Source organism: Salvelinus fontinalis, chromosome 13 (genome assembly GCF_029448725.1).
Source record: "Salvelinus fontinalis isolate EN_2023a chromosome 13, ASM2944872v1, whole genome shotgun sequence".
NCBI classification, from domain to species: Eukaryota; Metazoa; Chordata; class Actinopteri; order Salmoniformes; family Salmonidae; genus Salvelinus; species Salvelinus fontinalis.
Window position 1 is genome coordinate 48837323 of NC_074677.1, and position 24516 is coordinate 48861838.

The 24516-nt window shown below is 41.6% G+C and overlaps 1 protein-coding gene across 11 annotated transcripts in view; it reads left to right on the plus strand.

Moving 5' to 3' along the window:
- The window catches only part of LOC129868843 (protocadherin gamma-C5-like), a 138984-nt gene that overhangs the window by 21191 nt on the left and 93277 nt on the right, over positions 1 to 24516 (plus strand). Inside the window, exon 1 of one of the 11 annotated variants that reach the window (XM_055943132.1) lies at positions 172 to 2753. The exons of 6 other annotated variants lie outside the window; for them this stretch is intronic. In XM_055943132.1, the coding sequence (XP_055799107.1) occupies positions 330 to 2753 (2424 nt within the window). In that variant the 5' untranslated portion in view covers positions 172 to 329. Of the gene's footprint in view, positions 1 to 171; positions 2754 to 3555; positions 6110 to 6187; positions 11130 to 24516 lie in introns of those variants that run through there. 4 more of the 11 variants (XM_055943134.1, XM_055943149.1, XM_055943137.1 and 1 more) reach the window with 4 other exon arrangements.

The window sequence follows — 24516 nt, forward strand, 5'->3', positions numbered from 1 at the left end:
AGGGGTCCCATTATGTATCTTTAAAAACAATTAAACCCGGCATGTTTTACTATGCGCGGCAGACTCTCCTCCATACAATTGGCGAGAGACACTATTTTCTGCTGTTTTATGAAACTACACGGAGTGTCGCTATTCACCAGCAGTAGCTTTAAAACGAATCTCTCCACCCATACTTGAAATGTCCAGGGAGGGAGGGGACATCATTATTGCAGTGTAAAAGTCTCCTGCTTAACATTTTAACGTGGTGCATTTTGATCTGCTGGTTGTAAACGTTTCTTCGGTTGAATAGCACTGATTTTTACCACACTAATCGGCCTATTTGGAATGAGATGGCTTATCTGAAAATGGAGTACAGGGGATTCTCGTTCTCTGCCTCATTGCTCGGCCTGGCTTTGTTTCTTTTCTTGCTGCACACCAGCTATGGAGACGTTACCTATTCTGTTCTGGAGGAGATGAAACGCGGATCTGTTGTCGGAAATGTAGCCAAGGATCTGGGACTGGATGCAAAACGACTCATGTATCGGAAAGCTCGTTTAGATGTTCAAGGTAGCAGCAAGCGCTATTGTGAAGTCAATCTGAATACTGGGGATATGGTTATCGCTGAAGTAATGGACAGGGAGCAGCTTTGTGGTAGGAGGATTTCATGCACCTTAAAATACGAGATGGTTCTGGAAAACCCTTTAGAATTACATAACATAATCTTACAGGTACAAGATATTAATGACAATAGCCCACTATTTGGAGAAGATCGCGTTACGTTTGATATCAGAGAGTCAGCCGTTAAAGGCGCTCGATTTTCGGTGAATCCGGCTCATGATGCAGATATAGGACTGAACGCTGTTCAAAGCTACACACTACAAAGGAACGACCATTTTAGCCTGGCTGTTCATACCAACCCAGGCTCTGAAAAGTATGGTGAGCTAGTGTTAGACACAGAGTTAGATCGAGAACAAAAGCAGGAGGTGACATTAATACTGACTGCGGTTGACGGTGGGACTCCACAGAGATCTGGTACTGTAATCATACACGTCACAGTGTTGGATGCGAACGATAATAAACCAGTGTTTAGCGAAAATGTCTATAAGGTCAGTGTACCAGAAAATGCTCCAATAGGTTCATTAGTTGTTACTGTAACAGCCATCGATGCAGACGAGGGGGAAAATGGGGAAGTGACGTACGGATTTGGCCCAATCTCAGAAGAATTAAATAAATTATTTTCTCTTGACCCTAAAACGGGAGACATCAGGATAGCAGGACAGACGGATTTTGAAGAAGAATCAATTCATGAATTGCCTATCAAAGCCAAAGATGGCTCGGGATTGACTTCCTTTGCCAAAATATTCATAGAAATTACAGATGTTAATGACAATGCACCAGTGATATCTCTTAAATCCTTGACCAATCCCATCCCTGAGAATGTGTTACCTGGCAGAGAGGTGGGGATCATTAATGTACAGGATAAAGATTCAGAGGGAAATAGACAGGTCCGCTGCTCCATTCAACAAAATGTTCCATTCAAACTAAACCCGTCTATCAAAAACTATTATTCTCTGATAACAACTAGTGAATTAGACCGAGAGATCATTTCAGATTACAACATAACTATCACTGCCACTGACGAGGGGTCTCCACCCTTATCCTCCTCAAAGACTATTCATTTATCTGTGTCAGACGTGAACGACAACCCACCTGTGTTTGAAGACCAATCCTACAGCGCCTATGTGACTGAAAATAACAAACCTGGCTCCTCTATGTGTTCTGTTACTGCCAGAGACCCAGACTGGAGACAGAACGGCACAGTGGTCTATTCTCTATTGTCCAGTGAGGTCAACGGTGTTCCGGTGTCCTCATTTTTATCCATTAACGGAGACACGGGGGTGATCCATGCTGTGAGAGCATTTGATTATGAGCAGTTTAGGAGCTTCAAAGTCCACGTTGTAGCCAGAGACAATGGTTCTCCTCCACTCAGCAGTAACGTGACTGTGAGTGTCTTCATAACAGATGAGAATGATAACTCTCCCCAGATATTATACCCTGCTCCAGCAGGGAACTCCTTGATGACTGAGATGGTCCCCAAAGCTGCTCTGGCGGGGTCACTGGTTTCCAAGGTGATAGCTGTGGATGCTGACTCTGGACAGAATGCTTGGCTGTCATATCAGATCGTGAAATCGACTGATCCGGGACTTTTCACTATTGGTCTCCACAGCGGAGAGATCAGCGCACAGCGGGACATTTCTGAATCTGACAGTATGAAGCAGAACCTTGTTATATCAGTGAAAGATAACGGACAGCCCTCTCTCTCTACAACCTGTGATGTATATTTACTCATATCAGACAACTTGGCTGAAGTTCCAGAACTGAAAGACATGACTTATGAGGATAGTTCCAAACTAACTTCCTATTTGATCATCGCACTGGTCTCTGTCTCCACCTTTTTCCTGACTTTCATTATTCTCATCCTGGCCGTGAGGTTCTGCCGCAGTAGAAAGCCTAGAATGTTGTTTGATGGAGCAGTCGCCATTCCCAGCGCGTATTTCCCTCCCAACTATGCAGAGGTGGATGGAGCTGGAACTCTCCGTAGTTCTTATAATTATGACGCATACCTGACAACGGGCTCACGCACCAGTGACTTCAAGTTTGTCAGATCTTACAATGACAGCACGCTGCCTGCTGATCAGACACTGAAGAGAAGCCCAACGACGTTATTAGAAGGAAGTTTCATCACGCTCAACACTGCTGGGGAGTCTATTGAGGTAAGACAGAACTAAGAGTAGATACCCCTTTTCATTGTGTGTGAATGCATCGGATGTTATGATATCAGAATTGCTTTCCTAGTGTGTTAGTGGTCTTTTCCTTAACTTGTTCTTTATCCTCGTGATTATGTAACGACATCAACATTACCTTTTTAATGCCTTTTCACAAGGGATATTCTTTCAATTTCGTTGTTGGTGTGTATACAATTATGTATGCTTTCCCAATCATGGAGTGTGTTTTCATTTTAGTTCCTGTTGTATCCTCATTGCCTACCACATTTTTCTTTAAGTTCATTGGCTATATTTCCACTTTTCAGCACCTGGTTAGTGGACAGGGACGTAACCATCACTTTACCTTCGGGTATAGTGGAAATATAATTGCTGGGTTTGATCAGTAATATGGATTATGCATCGTTGGATTTTATGTGGACCGTTTATATAACGAATCTATGCGTTGTTGTTGTTATTGTTATTACTCGGCAATACATGAATAATCAGACAGTGGCAACAGTATGGAAATATTGAATTTACTTTTCCTATCTTCTAATATATGATTACAAAAGGATTTGATTGCGCACAACTATTGGTTTTCCTCTCTTCTCTTGCTAAACTACATGAAACGTTCGTCATACTTCGCACAACTCAAAAAGGGGAGAAAATATTGACCAAGATGATTAATGACGTAGAACTGTTTGTATTGTGACTGCTGTTTTCTGTAAGAACTCAGGATGTCGCTGTTTACCATAAATAGAATTGCATGCTTTTCTCCACCCACCATTGGACAATTCAAGAGTAATAGGCTATATTGCATCACTTTCACCGAAGAGCAGTCGGATAACAATCGTTTTGCTACTCCTTTTGAGAGGCTAATATTGTACTCTTACGTTACAGTATCATTTCGACTAGTTTTGAACTCTTATGTTGACACTTGGTTTTGATCATCCAGAATGGGGTACACGGGATTTTCGGTTTTTACCTTTTTGTTCCGTCTGGCTTTTTGTCATTGCCTGATGCGCATCAGCAATGGAGACTTGAGCTATTCAATTCCAGAGGAGATGAAGCGCGGATCTGTGATCGGAAATCTAGTTAAGGATCTGGGGCTGGATGCTAAGAGACTTTCAGGTCGTAAAGCTCGTTTGGATATGGATGGCAGTCGTCAACGTTACTGTGACATTAATGTGAATACTGGAGAATTAATTGTGGCTGAAACAATAGACAGGGAGGAGCTGTGTGGACCGAAGGTTTCTTGTTCTTTAAAATACGAGCTTGTGCTGGAAAAACCTCTGGAATTACATCGTATTAATGTGCAAGTCCAAGATATAAATGACAATTCACCACGGTTTCCCAATGCACGTATTGATCTAGAAATTCGGGAATCTGCTGACAAAGGCGCAAGATATCCCTTGGATGAACCTCATGACTCTGACATAGGATTAAATGCTATACAAAGCTATTCACTGGAGAGGAATGGCTATTTTATTTTGGACGTTCAAACGAGCTCAGATGGAGGTAAATATGGCGAGTTAGTGTTAGAAAAAGAGCTAGATCGAGAACAACAACAAGAGGTGACGTTGTTACTTTCTGCTGTTGATGGCGGGACTCCGCAGAGATCTGGTACTGTAGTTATACACGTCACTGTGTTGGATGCGAACGATAATAAACCTATGTTTAGTCAGACAGTGTATAAAGTCCGTTTGCCTGAAAATTCTCCAACCGGGACTGTTGTAGTTGCAGTTAGTGCTAGTGATGAAGACGAGGGAGCAAATGGAGAAGTATCATATGAGTTCAATCGCATTTCCGATAAAGCAGCTAAACTGTTTTCCATCGACAAAAAGACTGGCGAGATTAAAGTGCAGGGTCCCATAGATTATGAAGAAAATACAGAATACGAAGTGCGTGTCCAGGCTAAAGATGGGTCTGGCTTAGCTGGCAATGCAAAAGTAATGATAGAAATCACTGACTTAAATGACAACGCACCAGTGATATTGATCAAATCCTTTAACAATCCCATCCCTGAGAATGTGTTACCTGGTACAGAGGTGGGGATCATAAATGTACAAGATGAAGATTCAGAGGGAAATAGACAGGTCCGCTGCTCCATTCAACAAAATGTCCCTTTCAAATTAAACCCCTCAATCAAAAACTATTATTCTCTGATAACAACAGGTGAACTCGACCGTGAGATAATATCAGATTATAACATAACTATCACTGCCACTGACGAGGGGTCTCCACCCTTATCCTCCTCAAAGACTATTCATGTATCTGTATCAGATGTGAATGACAACCCACCTATGTTTGAAGAACAATCCTACAGCACCTATGTGACTGAAAATAACAAGCCTGGCTCCTCTATGTGTTCTGTTACTGCCAGAGACCCAGACTGGAGACAGAACGGCACAGTGGTCTATTCTCTATTGCCCAGTGAGGTCAACGGTGTTCCGGTGTCCTCATTTTTATCCATCAACGGAGACACGGGGGTGATCCACGCTGTGAGAGCATTTGATTATGAGCAGTTTAGGAGCTTCAAAGTCCACGTTGTAGCCAGAGACAATGGTTCTCCTCCACTCAGCAGTAACGTGACAGTGAGTGTCTACATAACAGATGAGAATGATAACTCTCCCCAGATATTATACCCTGCTCCAGCAGGGAACTCCTTGATGACTGAGATGGTCCCCAAAGCTGCTCTGGCGGGGTCCCTGGTTTCCAAGGTGATAGTGGTGGATGCTGACTCTGGACAAAACGCTTGGCTGTCATATCAGATAGTGAAATCGACTGATCCGGGACTTTTCACTATTGGTCTCCACAGCGGAGAGATCAGCGCCCAGCGGGACATTTCTGAATCTGACAGTATGAAGCAGAACCTTGTTATATCAGTGAAAGATAACGGACAGCCCTCTCTCTCTACAACCTGTGATGTATATTTACTCATATCAGATAACTTGGCTGAAGTTCCAGAACTGAAAGACATGACTTATGAGGATAGTTCCAAACTAACTTCCTATTTGATCATTGGTCTGGTCTCTGTCTCCACCTTTTTCCTGACTTTCATTATTCTCATCCTGGCCGTGAGGTTCTGCCGCAGTAGAAAGCCTAGAATGTTGTTTGATGGAGCAGTCGCCATTCCAAGCGCGTATTTCCCTCCCAACTATGCAGAGGTGGATGGAGCTGGAACTCTGCGCAGTTCTTACAATTATGACGCATACCTGACAACCGGCTCACGCACCAGTGACTTCAAGTTTGTCAGATCTTACAATGACAGCACGCTGCCTGCTGATCAGACACTGACAAGATGTCCAGATACATTATTAGAAGGGAGTATCATCACTCTCAACACTGCAGGAGATGCGAATGAGGTAAGCCTTCACTCATCTGAGATACCACCTTTTGTACGTGAGTTGTTTCGTTGTGGGAGAATGTGTTATGTATGTGGAAAATACATTCTGGGCCTTAATGGCTTATGCCATCCTATAGAAACAGTAGGTCTATACTCGGTTTACATGATAACGTCTTAGTTAGCTGAAATGTGGAATTTATCCACTCATTGTTTTGTTTGATTGGTTGAGTTTCAAAGGTGCTCGCTGTTCCTTCTCTTCTCTATGAGGAGTAATTCACTAGGGGTTTGATTTGATGGAAGTAGTTTGCTCCTTGTTTCTTTGGGCTGTGGTTTCCTATAAATAAAACAAGCAATGCAGTTTCGGTTGCTTTTAGTTGAGTATGCTTGTGATGTTTTCTTCACAGATTGTCTAATGGAGTTGACAATAAAGCTTGATGGAGATAGGAAAACATGGTTGAGACTACTTTTGAAAAGGAATCAGGCATTTTATAATAAATGGATTGTATTGACCTGGGAAGTTTTTTTAATGTCTTTTGAAACTTGATTATATATTATTAGGATGAGTATTTAAAATCCCCATTGCCTACTGTTTTTCTTAAGGTCGCCTACATTTCAGCACCAGACCAGTGGACAGCGAGGTGACATGTTTTAGTTTACTGAAGTCTAGCTGTCAAAAACTCAAAGATAGAATGCGATAGAAGTAGCATTATTTTGATGACTAACGAGACATCGATAGTGAAATCGACAGTTTTCATGATGATGGTTGAAATATATTATCCAGGAAAAAAATATGTGGCAACTTGTCTACTAATGACTTATTGTGTGAATATTTAGGCATACTGTGTACGTTTCTCCTAATAGCGTACCGCATCCATGTCTTCTCATGATCATGTTACGACGAGGTTACTATTGATTTGAAGCCTATATATTTAATGTTTTAGTAAAGTCGTCTGCGTTTGGAGAATGTGATACATTCCAAGAAGGACACATGGAAAACAATATAGGCCTACGAGCATGCTGTTTTTCTGATAGACTCATGATGTCGCTTTCCACCAGCTAAGTACAGTTAACTATATACCTCCACCTACGACGGGGGAGTGGGCTACATACAGCGTGTCGCATTACCATTTTTCACTGAAAAGCGGTTAGACATTGTAATCTTTCTGCCGTTTGGCTATTGATTGTGGACAATTGGCCATAATTGCTATTAGACATTGTAGATGGGCTACAAAGGCATTACGGTTTTTGCATTTGCTTTTCGTCTGTCTTTTTGCCTTTCCTTCATACACATCAGCAAAGGAGACGTGAGCTATTCTATACCAGAGCAGGTGAAACGCGGATCTGTGATCGGAAATATAGCCAAGGTTCTGATTTTGGATGATAAGCGATTGGGTGTTATTTTTTAATTTAAATTACACTTCGTTTTTCACAGTTAGAAATACACATTCAAACATAAGAACCTGTAGACTACATCGGTTTCCTATTTAAATTTAGTAATGTGTAGGCTTCATTTTTTCCCGCTGTTCTTAGTAGGCTGGTGTATCGCTGTTATCGCTACACCAATTCTCAAAATCTATCGATTTGTCTTTTTACATCATCATGTCGGTTCAGAATTTCTTTTTTCGATAGTAGTATCATTTAGGTAGAAGCTTGCTCATTGTTTGTCTATGGCATCCTGATGCATATGTTTAACAAGCATTGCAATTGTTATTCATCTTTATGGAAGTATGGTTGTTGTGTTCGCCCAAAGTAATTCTGACATGCAGTAGGCTAAATGTATTTTCTTACCCTGTTTAATAGTAACTGAATCGAGGATAATGTTGAGTTTTTAAATGGAATCCGTTTAAAAATAAGAACTTGACATGGCCATATAGATACGTTATTATTCATTTTTCTAATTTCTCTTTTCACAATAAATATATTGGAGTAGATTGAGATTTAAGCCTATTGCGTTTTAGCGTTCTGAAACATCCCCATTGATAATTCAGCAACTCTTGATGTCACCTACGTTCAGCACCAGGCATGTGGACAGCGACTAAACTTTTTTCCTTCACTTTAACGTCAGTTTAAATCCTGCCAAACTCAAATGAAGACGGGAACAATACCACATGTTGGTTTGTTGAGTGAGGACACATTGATAGCTAGTGGAATCCGTGCATTCCATTGGCTTAAAGGAGAAAGTTGTGACTAGTGTTAACTCAATGTTTTTACCTTATGGGACTGTTCTTATTCAAGAAAAGGAGTTCATACATCATACAAGCATTACTTTAAATGTATTTCTGTATATCTATTTATTATTTAACTGAAGTCATAGGCTACATCATCTTTGTATGAAAATACAATTCTAAGATTGAAGACTATTGATGTACATTGTGTGCTGTTTTTTTAATGACTCAGGATGTCGCTGTTCACCAGCTAAGAAAAGTTAGGCAGCCTACACTTCTCAACCCAATAATAGATTACTCAAAGGGCGGATACAACCTATCGCGCCATTATCACTGAGGAGCAGTCGGCACAATAATCTCGTGTTTTCAGTTGGGTAATTTATCTTAGCCAATATTTGTAGTAGCCTATATTGCATTTTTTTTTTGCCTTCACCTTGGAATTGGACTATTTTCTTTTGTACATCGAAAATGGGCTACATTGGATTTACAGTTTCAGCTTTTGTCCTCCATCTGGCTTTTGTTCTATCCCAAATACGCATCAGCAATAGCGATATGACCTATTCCATTCCAGAGGAGATGAAACGCGGATCTGTGGTCGGAAATATAGCCAAGGATCTTGGGTTGGATGCTAAGAAACTGTCGGTTCGAAAAGCTCGTTTGGAAGAGGATGGAACTAAACACTTCTGTGACATTAACCTGAATTCGGGAGATCTTGTTGTCGCTGAAAGAATTGATAGGGAGCAGCTTTGCGGTCCGAGGATTTCATGTGGGCTAAAGTATGAAATGGTTCTTGAAAGTCCTTTAGAATTGCATCGCATATCTCTTCAGATTCAGGATGTGAACGATAATTCACCCCAGTTTGCAGATGATGTTATCAATTTGGAAATAAGGGAATCAGCTGATAAAGGTGAACGTTTCCCCATTAATGAGGCCCACGATGCAGATATAGGTCAGAATGCAGTTCAAAGCTACTCTTTGCAAAGGAACGACCATTTTGTCTTGAATGTTCATACTAATCGAGATGGAGGTAAATACGGTGAGTTAGTGTTAGAAAAGGAGCTGGACCGAGAACAAAAGCAGGAGGTGACGTTGTTACTTACGGCTGTTGATGGTGGGACCCCACAGAGATCTGGTACTGTAGTTATACACGTTACTGTGTTGGATGCTAACGATAATATTCCAGTATTTAGCCAGGACGTGTATAAGGTCAGTCTACCAGAAAATTCTCCGTTGGGCACCATGGTAGCTACAGTCCGCGCAACTGATGTAGACGAGGGAGCAAATGGCGAGGTAACATATGATCTAGGTCGAATTTCTGATGAGTTGAAGAATTTGTTTCAACTCGATAGTAAAACTGGGGTTATAAATCTGTCTGGACCTATAGATTATGAGGAGCAGCCCATTTTTGAGCTGCGCGTCCTCGCCAAAGATGGTGCAGGTTTGGTGTCATACACAAAAGTACTGATAGATATTACTGACGTAAACGACAACGCACCAGTGATATTAATAAAAACTCTGACCAATCCAATTCCAGAGAATGTGTTACCTGGCACAGAGGTGGGCATCATTAATGTACAGGATAAAGACTCGGAGGGAAATAGACAGGTCCGCTGCTCCATTCAACAAAATGTTCCATTCAAATTAAATCCCTCAATCAAAAACTATTATTCTCTGATAACAACAGGTGAACTCGACCGTGAGATAATATCAGAATATAACATAACTATCACTGCCACTGACGAGGGGTCTCCACCTTTATCCTCCTCAAAGATCATTAATTTATCTGTATCAGACGTGAATGACAACCCACCTGTGTTTGAAGAACAATCCTACAGCACCTATGTGACTGAAAATAACAAGCCTGGCTCCTCTATGTGTTCTGTTACTGCCAGAGACCCAGACTGGAGACAGAACGGTACGGTGGTCTATTCTCTATTGTCTAGTGGTATCAATGGTGTTCCGGTGTCCTCATTTGTATCCATCAATGGAGACACGGGGGTGATCCATGCTGTGAGAGCATTTGATTATGAGCAGTTTAGGAGCTTTAAAGTCCACGTTGTAGCCAGAGACAATGGTTCTCCTCCACTCAGCAGTAACGTGACAGTGGGTGTTTTCATAACAGATGAGAATGATAACTCTCCCCAGATATTATACCCTGCTCCAGCAGGGAACTCCTTGATGACTGAGATGGTCCCCAAAGCTGCTCTGGCGGGGTCACTGGTTACCAAGGTGATAGCTGTGGATGCTGACTCTGGACAAAACGCGTGGCTTTCATATCACATTGTGAAATCGATTGATCCGGGACTTTTCACTATTGGTCTCCACAGTGGAGAGATCAGGGCCCAGCGGGACATTTCTGAATCTGACAGTATGAAGCAGAACCTTGTTATATCAGTGAAAGATAACGGACAGCCCTCTCTCTCTACAACCTGTGATATATACTTACTCATATCAGATAACTTGGCTGAAGTTCCAGAAATGAAAGACATGGCTTATGAGGATAGTTCCAAACTAACTTCCTATCTGATCATTGCACTGGTCTCTGTCTCCACATTTTTTCTGACTTTCATTATTCTCATCCTGGCCGTGAGGTTCTGCCGCAGTAGAAAGCCTAGAATGTTGTTTGATGGAGCAGTCGCCATTCCCAGCGCGTATTTCCCTCCCAACTATGCAGAGGTGGATGGAGCTGGAACTCTGCGCAGTTCTTACAATTATGACGCATACCTGACAACCGGCTCACGCACCAGTGACTTCAAGTTTGTCAGATCTTACAATGACAGCACGCTGCCTGCTGACCAGACACTGAAGAGAAGCCCAACGACGTTATTAGAAGGAAGTTTCATCACGCTCAACACTGCTGGGGAGTCTATTGAGGTAAGACAGAACTAAGAGGAGATATCCCTTTTTTCTGTGTGCGAATGCATCGGATGTTATGATATCAGAATATCTTTCCTAGTGTGTTAGTGGTCTTTTCCTTAACTTGTTCTTTATCCGCGGGATTATGAAGGCTTATTTAAAGACATCTATATTCACTTTTTAATTCCTTTTCACAGGGGATAATCTTTCAATTTTGTTGTTGGTGTGTATAAAGTTAGGCATACTACCCCAATCATGGAGTTTGTTTACATTTTCCTTTCTGTAGTATCCTCATTTTCTACTATATTTTTCTTTAAGTATATTGGCTACGTTTCCACATTTCAGCACGTGGTTAGTGGACAGCGACGTAACCATCACTTTACCTTAGAGCAGTGGTCACCAGCCTTTTCTGAGTCAAGATCACTTTCTGAGTCAAAATGCATGCTGAGATCTACCGCTTTGATTTTTTATTAACCTGACTAAAAAAATGTAAGCCTATGCAACAATAACCAATTAAAAACTGTTCTGTACCAATAAGGTTTGTGCAGTTAGATATTGGCCCAATACATTAACACCGCATACTGGCTTTGCTTGAATTTACCTGTCAATGCATTGTTGTTTGGGACATATAAAAAAATGGTATTTCAAAATTTGAAGTAGGCTATATGATCACACCGGTAGTAGGTCCATTGTTGTATTACTTGTGAGGCACAACTGAGTGAGCATACATTTAAATCAGTCGCTTTTTATTTTACTGGGCTGATGGTGCCTGCATCTGATGGTCAGTCTCCCATTTAGGGAGAGAGCATCAGACTGATGGCCGTCTCTCAACATCCCTCCGCTCTCCCTTTCCTCCACTGACACTGACCAAAAAGGGACACCGTCTTCCAGCTGATGACGAAACTCGAGTCGCACCGCATTATTTCTGCGTCATGCACAAATGCATGTTGTTACTCCTATGAACAGAGAAAGTGAAATATTCCTTGATATTAAAAAAGACCCAAGACGCTAATAATAACAACAATGCCTATAGATACACGTTCCTACTCATTCATTACTGCTGCACTGCTTGTTGTAGCGCTGAGTGGAAATAGAAAGAACGTGCATTTTATGGCTTATAAGTGTTGACTAGAAGGTGTTGACAGTGCTGAGTAAGAACTTAAACATGAACTCACTCATTAAAAACAGCAGCTCTTTGCTGTATTCGTTGACAGTCTCTCTAGTCATGGTTTTAAACGTTTAGAAATCTCACAGTATCAATTTTGCCGTAGCTTTCTTTTATGCCTGCTATGTTACTGCAGTCTCGGTCATTTTAGCAATCTTATTGGACAGCGGTGGCATAATGCACTTGATTTCCTCTCCAGGCCCACCGGAATGACAGAGTTGGTACCTTCAGACACATGAAATGGCAACAGTTTGCCTACCCGGTGCGCAGGGCTGATGAATTGGCTGCACCTACCACCAACAGCCCGAGACTTTAAAAAAAAGAGGAATACAAGGCTTTATCGTTGGATTTTTTACAGAAATGTTTGGCATCGACTAGAAATGGCTTGGAGATCGACCGGTTGGTGACCACTGCCTTAGAGTATAGTGGACATATAATTGCTGGGTGTGATTAATAATATGGATTAGTCATAGTTGAATTTTATGTGGACGGTTGATATAGCTTATCTTTTTATTTATTTTTGTTATTCGGCAATACATGAATAGTCAGACAGTGGCAAAAGTATGGAAATATTGAATTTACTTTTCATATCTTCTCATTTATGATTAGGAGTTGATTGCGCACAACTATTGGTTTTCCTCTCTTCTCTTGCTAAGCTACATGAAACGTTCGTCATACTTCGCACAACTCAAAAAGGGGGGAAATATTGACCAAGATGATAAATGACGTAGAACTGTTTGTATTGTGACTGCTGTTTTCTGTAAGAACTCAGGATGTCGCTGTTTACCATAAATAGAATTGCATGCTTTTCTCCACCCACCATTGGACTATTCAAGAGTAATAGGCTATATTGCATCACTTTCACCGAAGAGCAGTCGGATAACAATCGTTTTGCTACTCCTTTTGAGAGGCTAATATTGTACTCTTACCTTACAGTATCATTTCGATTAGTTTGGAACTCTTATGTTAACACTTGGTTTTGATCATCCAGAATGGGGTACACGGGATTTTCGTTTTTTACCTTTTTGTTCCGTCTGGCTTTTTGTCATTGCCTGATGCGCATCAGCAATGGAGACTTGAGCTATTCAATTCCAGAGGAGATGAAACGCGGATCTGTGATCGGAAATCTAGTTAAGGATCTGGGGCTGGATGCTAAGAGACTTTCAGGTCGTAAAGCTCGTTTGGATATGGATGGCAGTCGTCAACGTTACTGTGACATTAATGTGAATACTGGAGAATTAATTGTGGCTGAAACAATAGACAGGGAGGAGCTGTGTGGACCGAAGGTTTCTTGTTCTTTAAAATACGAGCTTGTGCTGGAAAAACCTCTGGAATTACATCGTATTAATGTGCAAGTCCAAGATATAAATGACAATTCACCACGGTTTCCCAATGCACGTATTGATCTAGAAATTCAGGAATCTGCTGACAAAGGTGCAAGATATCCCTTGGATGAACCTCATGACTCTGACATAGGATTAAATGCTATACAAAGCTATTCACTGGAGAGGAATGCCTATTTTATTTTGGACGTTCAAACGAGCTCAGACGGAGGAAAATATGGCGAGTTAGTGTTAGAAAAAGAGCTAGATCGAGAACAACAACAAGAGGTGACGTTGTTACTTACTGCTGTTGATGGCGGGACTCCGCAGAGATCTGGTACTGTAGTTATACACGTCACTGTGTTGGATGCGAACGATAATAAACCTGTGTTTAGTCAGACAGTGTATAAAGTCCGTTTGCCTGAAAATTCTCCAACCGGGACTGTTGTAGTTGCAGTTAGTGCTAGTGATGAAGACGAGGGAGCAAATGGAGAAGTATCATATGAGTTCAATCGCATTTCCGATAAAGCAGCTAAACTGTTTTCCATCGACAAAAAGACTGGCGAGATTAAAGTGCAGGGTCCCATAGATTATGAAGAAAATACAGAATACGAAGTGCGTGTCCAGGCTAAAGATGGGTCTGGCTTAGCTGGCAATGCAAAAGTAATGATAGAAATCACTGACTTAAATGATAACGCACCAGTGATATTGATCAAATCCTTTAACAATCCCATCCCTGAGAATGTGTTACCTGGTACAGAGGTGGGGATCATAAATGTACAAGATGAAGATTCAGAGGGAAATAGACAGGTCCGCTGCTCCATTCAACAAAATGTCCCTTTCAAATTAAACCCTTCAATCAAAAACTACTATTCTCTGATAACAACTAGTGAACTAGACCGTGAGATAATTTCAGATTATAATGTAACTATCACTGCCACTGACGAGGGGACTCCACCTTTATCGTCCTCAAAAACTATTAATTTATCTGTATCAGACGTGAATGACAATCCTCCAGTGTTTGAAGAACAATCCTACAGCACCTATGTGACTGAAAATAACAAGCCTGGCTCCTCTATGTGTTCTGTTACTGCCAGAGACCCAGACTGGAGACAGAACGGCACGGTGGTCTATTCTCTATTGTCCAGTGAGATCAACGGTGTTCCGGTGTCCTCATTTGTATCCATCAACGGAGACACGGGTGTGATCCATGCTGTGAGAGCATTTGATTATGAACAGTTTAGGAGCTTCAAAGTCCACGTTGTAGCCAGAGACAATGGTTCTCCTCCGCTCGGCAGTAACGTGACTGTGAGTGTCTTCATAACAGATGACAATGATAACTCTCCCCAGATATTATACCCTGCTCCAGCAGGGAACTCCTTGATGACGGAGATGGTCCCCAAAGCTGCTATGGCGGGGTCCCTGGTTTCCAAGGTGATAGCTGTGGATGCTGACTCTGGACAGAACGCGTGGCTTTCATATCACATCGTGAAATCGATTGATCCGGGACTTTTCACTATTGGTCTCCACAGTGGAGAGATCAGGGCACAGCGGGACATTTCTGAATCTGACAGTATGAAGCAGAACCTTGTTATATCAGTGAAAGATAACGGACAGCCCTCTCTCTCTACAACCTGTGATGTATATTTACTCATATCAGATAACTTGGCTGAAGTTCCAGAACTGAAAGACATGACTTATGAAGATAGTTCCAAACTAACTTCCTATTTGATCATTGGTCTGGTCTCTGTCTCCACCTTTTTCCTGACATTCATTGTTCTCATCCTGGCCGTGAGGTTCTGCCACAGTAGAAAGCCTAGAATGTTGTTTGATGGAGCAGTCGCCATTCCGAGCGCGTATTTCCCTCCCAACTATGCAGAGGTGGATGGAGCTGGAACTCTCCGTAGTTCTTACAATTATGATGCATACATGACAACGGGCTCACGCACCAGTGACTTCAAGTTTGCCAGATCTTACAATGACAACACGCTGCCTGCTGATCAGACACTTAAGAAGAATCTAAATGAACCTTTTGGAGAAAACATTATCACGTTCAACACCGTTGGGGAGTGTGAGGTAAGATTTCATAGCTTGTGAAAAACTGAAATGCTTTTAATCCAGTTGTGCATATATGAAGCTGTATAACTACCCACGTGCAAATATGAAGCTGTACAACTAACCATGTGCATATATGAAGCTGTACAACTAACCATGTGCAAATATGAAGCTGTATAACTAACCATGTGCAAATATGAAGCTGTACAACTAACCATGTGCAAATATGAAGCTGTATAACTAACCATGTGCAAATATGAAGCTGTACAACTAACCATGTGCAAATATGAAGCTGTATAACTACCCACATGCAAATATGAAGCTGTACAACTAACCATGTGCATATATGAAGCTGTACAACTAACCATGTGCAAATATGAAGCTGTATAACTACCCACATGCAAATATGAAGCTGTACAACTAACCATGTGCATATATGAAGCTGTACAACTAACCATGTGCATATATCTCATGAAGCTGTACAACTAACCATGTGCATATATCTCATGAAGCTGTACAACTAACCATGTGCATATATCTCATGAAGCTGTACAACTAACCATGTGCATATATCTCATGAAGCTGTACAACTAACCATGTGCATATATGAAGCTGTACAACTAACCATGTGCATTTATGAAGCTGTATAACTAACCATGTGCATATATGAAGCTGTACAACTAACCATGTGCATATATGAAGCTGTACAACTAACCATGTGCATATATGAAGCTGTACAACTAACCATGTGCATATATTTCATGAAGCTGTACAACTAACCATGTGCATATATGAAGCTGTACAACTAACCATGTGCATATATGAAGCTGTACAACTAACCATGTGCATATATCTCATGAAGCTGTACAACTAACCATGTGCATATATCTCATAAAGCTGTACAACTAACCATGTGCATATATCTCATGAAGCTGTACAACTAACCATGTGCATATATGAAGCTGTACAACTAACCATGTGCATATATGAAGCTGTACAACTAACCATGTGCATATATGAAGCTGTACAACTAACCATGTGCATATATCTCATGAAGCTGTACAACTAACCATGTGCACAGCCTACTCTATGAACCTGTGTAACTATCGTAGCAACTTACAGGAGCAATTAGGGTTAAGTGACATGCTCAAGGGCACATCAACAGATTATTCACCTAGTCGGCTCAGGGATTCGAACCAGCAATCTTTCGGTTACTGGCCCATCACTCTTAATCGCTAGGCTACCTGCCGCCTATTATTCTATCTAACTATGGCAGATTTTATGGAAGATGCCAAAACCTTGGAGATAACAATAGATGGTGAACTCAGATATGGGCCTGTAGTTTAGTTTTCCCTAAATCAATCCATATGACAAACCCAGCTCCAGAAGCAGCAATAGAGCCAGCTGGATAATATTTTGAATATTGACCAGTAAAAATATAAAAAAGACAACAACGGATAATATTAGCTAGCTAGATAAAGTTAGCAAGATACACTACATGACCAAAAGTATGTGGACACCTGCTTGTCGATCATCTCATTCCAAAAGCATTAAATGGAGTTGGTCCCCCTTTACTGCTATAACAGCCTCCACTCCTCTGGGAAGGCTTTCCACTAGATGTTGGAACATTGCTGGGGGGACTTGCTTCCATTCAGCCACAAGAGCTTTAGTGAGGTCGGGTACTGATGTTTGGAGATTAGGCCTGTCTCTCAGTCGCTGTTTCAATTCATGGGGTCGGTGTTGTAGTCAGGGCTCTGTGTAGGCCAGTCAAGTTCTTCCACACCGATCTCGACAAATCATTTCTGTATGGACCTCGCTTTGTTCACGGAGGCATTTTCATGCTGAAACAGGAAAGGGCCTTCCCCAAACTGTTGCCACAAAGTTGAAAGCACAGAATTGTCTAGAATGTCATTGTATGCTGTAGCGTTAAGATTTCCTGTCAGTGGAACTAAGGGGCCTGAACCATGAAAAACAGCGGCAGAACTTTATTCCTACTCCACCAAACTTTACAGTTGACACTATGCATTGGGGCATGTAGCTTTCTCCTGGCATCCGCCAAACACATATTTGTCCATCGGACTGCCAGATAGTGAAGCGTGATTCATCACTCCAGAGAAGGCGTTTCCACTGCTTCGGAGTCCACTCCAGCCGATGCTTGGCATTATGCATGATGATATTAGGCCTGTGTACAGCTGCTCGGCCATGGAAACCCATTTCATGAAGCTCCCGACGAACAGTTATTGTGCTGAAGTTGCTTTCAGAGGCAGTTTGGAACTCGGTCATGAGTGTTGCAACCGAGGACAGACAATTTTTAGCACTTCAGCATTCAGTGGTCCCATTCTATGAGCTTGTGCGGCCTACCACTTCACGGCTGAGCTGTTGTTGCTCCTAGACTTTTCCACTTCACAATAACAATAACACAATAACAGGACTTACAGTTGACAAGAGCGACTTTAGCAGGGCAGACATTTTAGGAACTGACTTGTTAGAAAGGTGGCATCCTATGACGGTGCCATGTTGAAAGTCACTGAGCTCTCCAGTGAGGCCATTCTACTGCCAATGTTTGCCTGTCGAGATTGCATGGCTGTGTGCTCAATTTTCTACACCTGTCAGCAAAGGTGTGGCTGAAATAGACAAATCTATTAATTTGAAGGGGTGTCCACATACTTTGTATATATAGTATAGCTAGCTAGCTAAATAAGGTTAGCATGCTAGCTAGCTACACTGACAGCTGTCAGTGTCCTATTTGTTGATGTTACTCAACTCCACGTGGAAATTCCCACACCCAATTGTTGAATATGTATAAGTAGCCTTTGTCATTCTTCAGAGGTGGAACCTAATTTGTATTTCCTCTCTAGGACAGGACATTTTGAAGAAATAGTGGTGGCAAATTCTTTTTGGGGGTGTCCTTTAAACATGATATTCTACAAACTACATGGAGTGTCACTATTCACCAGCAAAAAAGCTTTTAAGTCTTTCTCTCCCCCTATTTGTGTAATTTACAGGAAGGAGACCTCAGATGTTCAGTGTAGAGAAGTCACTTGCTTAACATTTTATAGGCTAGTAGATTTTGCTTTCACTTGTTAAAAAGGTTTACTTGGTTGAATGGTGCTGTAATTTACCACACCATTACATCGGGAATACATTTTATTAACTGAAAATGGAAAACAAAGGATTCTCTGCCTCAATGTTATGCCTTATTTTTTATATTTTCCTACTGAAAACAGCTACACAAATGTTTAAAAAAAAATTGCCCTTCATATTTCAACACAATTAATTAATATTTTATGGCAGAATGTAATTGTCTCTTGTAGAATTTACTTAACTCGGTGGAACTTGATGTGAATCAGATGAATTAATGTAGAAATCATCTGACCAAATTTAGTTTGGTCAAAGAGTTTGTCTTTTTGGGGGGTAGAGCTCATTAGAATAATACCCAGCATGCTTTGCAACCATACATTTGGACATTTACATTTTGATCACTTTATCAAGAACAGCTTCATTCAGCAACTTCAACTAAGGTAGAGAATTATTGAGAAATCCGTTGTAGTCTGTTGGTTCAGTTCTATGTGCCAACCCTGCTGGCTTAAAGCCGATTTATAGTCAATCCACAGTCTGCAGTGACCATACAGAATATACAGCAATGTGACCTCCAAAGAAGTCAGAGCATTCATACTTCTTCAAATCAAATCAAATGTTATTGGTCTCATACACATATTTAGCAGATGCTATTGCGGGTGTAGCGAAATGCTTGTGTTCCTAGCTCCAACAGTGCAGTAGTATCTAACAATACATATATACAAACAAATCTAAAAAGTAAAATAATGTAATTAAGAAATATAGAAATATTAGGATGAGCAATGTTGAAGTCCGGAGTGTGCAAACGTGTCATCAAGGCAAAGGGTGGCTACTTTGAAGAATCTCAAATATAAAATACACTTAGATTTTTATAACAGTTTTTTGCTTACTACATGATTCCATATGTGTTATTTCATAGTTTTGATGTCTTCACTATTATTCTACAATGTAGAAAATAGTAAAAAATATAGAAAAACCCTTGAATGAGTAGGTGTGTCCTAACTTTTGACTGGTAATGTATTTAAAAAATATATTTAACCCCTTTTTTGTTGGCACAAAACTATCTCCATACTTCCATTAATTTGTGTGTGTTATCTTCAGACGAGTCCAGTGATCCTTGTGAGGGTCATATAGCAAAACAGAGAAGACCATCGTGTACGTGAGAGTCTCATCTTTCCTTCGAGTGGTCATAACCATTCGGACGCTACAGATTTTTTCGTAAGAAGATTGATTTCTGGGATGTCTCATGGTCTGACAAACACTGCTGTAGCTCGGCCAGCATATGGGCAGATCCGGTGGATTGAGACGGTGGATTGAGATGCAGCCCATGCAGATATCTCTATATTAAATGTACACGTTTTGATGGGGATTTTTTTACTATGTTACTTAGATTGACGTACGGGTGCGTCAATAGACTCTTAAGGATGAAAGGGGCCTGGTTTGCGGTTAACCAGGCTCATGATGCAAATATAGGACTGAATACAGTTCAAAGCTACATGATACAAAAGAAAGAGCATGTAATCTTGGTGTTAGGGAAAGAGCTGGATAGAGAAGAAGAGCACAAGGTGACATTGTTACTTACTGCAGTTGATGGTGGGACTCCGCAGAGATCTGGTACTGTAGTTATCCACGTTACTGTGTTGGATGCTAACGATAATAAACTAGTGTTTAGCCAGAATGTCTATATAGTCAGTGTACCTGAAAATTCTCCAATAGGTTTGTGAGTGGTTACTGTGATGGCAACAGATAGAGATGAGGGGGCAAGTGAAGAGGTGACATAGAGATTTGTCTCCATCTCAGATGGAGTGCATACATTATTTTCCCTTAAATCTCTAAAAGTCTAAGCCTGTGGGGGGGGGGGTCCGTTTAAATAGCCCGGGTGGTCATTTGATTAAATGTTCACCAGACTTATGACTTAGGGGTAGAAGCTGGTAAGGAGCCTTTTGGACCTAGACTTGGCGATCCCGTACCGCTTGCAGTGCGGTAGCAGAGAGAACAGTCTATGACTTGGGTGACCGGAGTCTTTTACAATTTTTTGGGGCCTTCTTCTAACACCGCCTAGTTTATAGGTCCTGAATGGCAGGAGGTTTGGCCCCAGGGATGTACTGGGCCTTACGCACTACCCTCTGTAGTGCCTTACGGGTAGGATGCCGAGCACTTGCCGTACCAGACAGTGATGCAACTGGTCAGGATGCTCTCGATGGTGCAGCTGTGGAACTTTTTGAGGTTCTGGGGACCCATGCCAAATCTTTTCAGCCCCCTGAGGGAGAAAATGTGTTGTCGTGCCCTCTTCACAACTGTATTGGGGTGTTTGGACAATGATAGTTTGTTGGTGATGTGGACATCAAGGAACTTGAAACTCTCGACCCGCTCCACTACGGCCCTGTCGATGTAAATGGGGCGGCCCTCCTTTTCCTGTAGTACACGATCAGCTCCTTTGTCTTGCTCACGTTGAGGGAGACGTTGTTGTCCTGTCACTACACTGCCAGGTCTCTGACCTCCTCCCTATAGGCTTTCTCATTGTTGTCGGTGATCAGGCCTACCACTGTTGTCTCATCAGTAAACTTAATGATGGTGTTGGAGTCGTGCTTGGCCATGCAGTCGTGGGTGAACAGGGAGTATGGGAGGGGACTAAGCACGCACCCCTGAAGGGCCCGCGTGTTGAGGATCAGCGTGACAGATGTGTTTTTTCCTACCCTTACCACCTGGGGGCAACCGTCAGGAAGTCCAGGATCCAGATGCAGAGGGAGGAATTTAGTCCCAGGGTCCTTAGCTTAGTGATGGGCACTATTGGGTTGAACGCTGAGCTGTAGTCAATGAAGAGCAATCTCACATAGGTGTTATTTTTGTCCAGGTTGGAAAAGGCAGTGTGGAGTGCGATTGAGATTGTGTTATCTGTGGATCTGTTGGGGCGGTATGCAAATTGCATCAGGTCTAGGGTTTCCAGGATGATGGTGTTGATGTGAGCCATGACCAGCCTTTCAAAGCATTTCATGGCGACCGACGTGAGTGCTACAGGGCGTTAGTAATTTAGGCAGGTTACCTTTGCTTTCTTGGGCACAGGGACTATGGTGGTCTCCTTGAAACATGTAGGTATTACAGACTCTGTCAGGGAGAGGTTGAAAATATCAGTGAAGACACTTGCCAGTTGGTCCGCGCATGCTCTGTGTACACGTCCTGGTAATCTGTCTGGCCGAATCTGACAGTTTGAAGCAGAACCTTGTTATATCAGTGAAAGATAACGGACAGCCATCTCTCTCTACAACCTGTGATGTATATTTACTCATATCAGATAACTTGTTTGAAGTTCCAGATCTGAAATACATTTCTTATTAGGATAGTTCTATCTTCATCTCTGATCATTGCACTGGTCTCTGTTTCACTTTTTTCCTGACTTTCATTATTCTCATCCTGGCGGTGAGGTTCTGCCGCAGTAGAAAGCCTAGAATGTTGTTTGATGGAGCAGTCGCCATTCCCAGCACGTATTTCCCTCCCAACTATCCAGAGGTGGATGGAACTGGAACTCTGCATAGTTCTTACAATTATGATGTATACCTGACAATGGGCTCACACACCAATGACTTCAAGTTTGTGCGATCTTACAATGACAGTACGCGTCCTGTTGATCTTATAGTGAAGAGGTGTCAAATGTAGTGTTTGGGAGAAAGTATGCTCACTTTTAAAGATGCGGGGCAGTCTGATGTGAGAAATGAAGCCTGCATACAGAAATGCCTTAAAAAGTCTGCATAAAGCGTTTTCCTTCTCCACCTTTTGACAAAGTCATACAGTCTTATAGTTGAAGTCAGAAGTTTACTTACAGTTGAAGTCGGAAGTTTACTTACACTTAGGTTGGAGTCATTAAAACTCTTTTTTCAACCACTCCACAAATTTCTTGTTTACAAACTATAGTTTTGTCAAGTCAGTTAGGACAACTACTTTGTGCATGACACAAGTAATTTTTCCAACGATTGTTTACAGACAGATTATTTCACTTATAATTCACTGTATCACAATTCCAGTGGGTCAGAAGTTTACATACACTAAGTTGACTGTGCCTTTAAACAGCTTGGAAAATTCCAGAAAAAGATGTCATTGCTTTAGAAGCTTCTGATAGGCTAATTGACATAATTTGAGTCAATTAGAATTGTACCTGTTGATGTATTTCAAAGCTTACCTTCAATCTCAGTGCCTCTTTGCTTGACATCATAGGAAAATCAAAAGAAATCAGCCAAGATCTCAGAAAAAAATATTGAAAACCTCCACAAGTCTGGTTCACCCTTGGGAGCAATTTCCAAAAGCCTGAAGGTACAACGTTCATCTTTACAAATAATAGTACGCAAGTATATACACCATGGGACCACGCAGCCATCATACCACTCAGGAAGGAGACGCATGCTGGAGGAAAAAGGTACAAAAATATCTATATCTACAGTAAAACTTGTCCTATATTGACATAACCTGAAAGGTCGCTCAGCAAGGAAGAAGCCACTGCCCAAAAGCGCCATAAAAAAGCCAGACTACGGTTTGCAACTGCACATGGGGACAAAGATCGTGCTTTTTGGAGAAATGTCCTCTGGTCTGATGAAACAAAAATAGAACTGTTTGGCCATAATGACCATCGTTATGTTTGGAGGAAAAAGGGGGAGGATTGCAAGCCGAAGAACACCATCTCAACCGTGAAGCACGGGGGTGGCAGCATCCTGTTGAGTGGGTGCTTTGCTGCAGGAGGGACTGGTGCACTTCACAAAATAGATGGCATCATGAGGGAGGACAATTATGTGGATATATTGAAGCAACATCTCAAGACATCAGTCAGGAAGTTAAAGCTTGGTTGCAAATGGGTCTTCCAAATGGACAATGACCCCAAGCATACTTCCAAAGTTGTGGCAAAATGGCTTAAGGACAACAATGTCAAGGTATTGGAGTGGCCATCACAAAGCCCTGACCTCAATCCTATAGAAAATGTGTGGGCAGAACTGAAAAAGCTTGTGAGAGCACAAGGAGGCCTACAAACCTGACTCAGTTACACCAGCTCTGTCAGGAGGAATGGGCCAAAATGCACCCAACTTATTGTGGAAGCTTGTGGAAGGCTACCCAAAACGTTTGACCCAAGTTAAACAATTTAAAGGCAATGCTACCAAATACTAATTTAGTGTATGTAAACTTCTATCCAATTGGGAATGTGATGAAATAAATAAAAGCTGAAATAAATCATTCTCGCTACTATTATTCTAACATTTCACATTCTTAAAATAAAGTGGTGATCCTAACTGACCTAAGACAGGGAATTTTAACTAGGATTAAATGTCAGGAATTGTGAAAAACTGAGTTTAAATGTATTTTGGCTAAGGTGTACGTAAACTTCCGACTTCACCTTTATGTGTTTTGCTTTGAACTTGTATCTGTCACGTTCCTGACCTGTTGTCTGTTATTTTTGTATGTGTTTAGTTGGTCAGGGCGTGAGTTGGGGTGGGCATTCTATGTTTTGTGTTTCTATGTTTGGGTCATTGGTAATTAGCGTTATATGGTTCTCAATCAGGGACAGGTGTTTGTCGTTTCCTCTGATTGAGAACCCTATAAAGGTAGGCTGTTCACACTGTTTGTTTGTGGGTGGTTGTCTTCCGTGTCTGTATATATGTTCGTACCACATGGGACTGTAGCGTTTTTGTTTGTAGTCTATACCTGTTCGTGCGTTCTTCGTGTTATATGTAAGTTCTCTGGTTCAGGTCTGTCTTCGTTCGTTTTGTTATTTTGTAATTATTCCAAGCGTTGTTTCGTCTTCGTC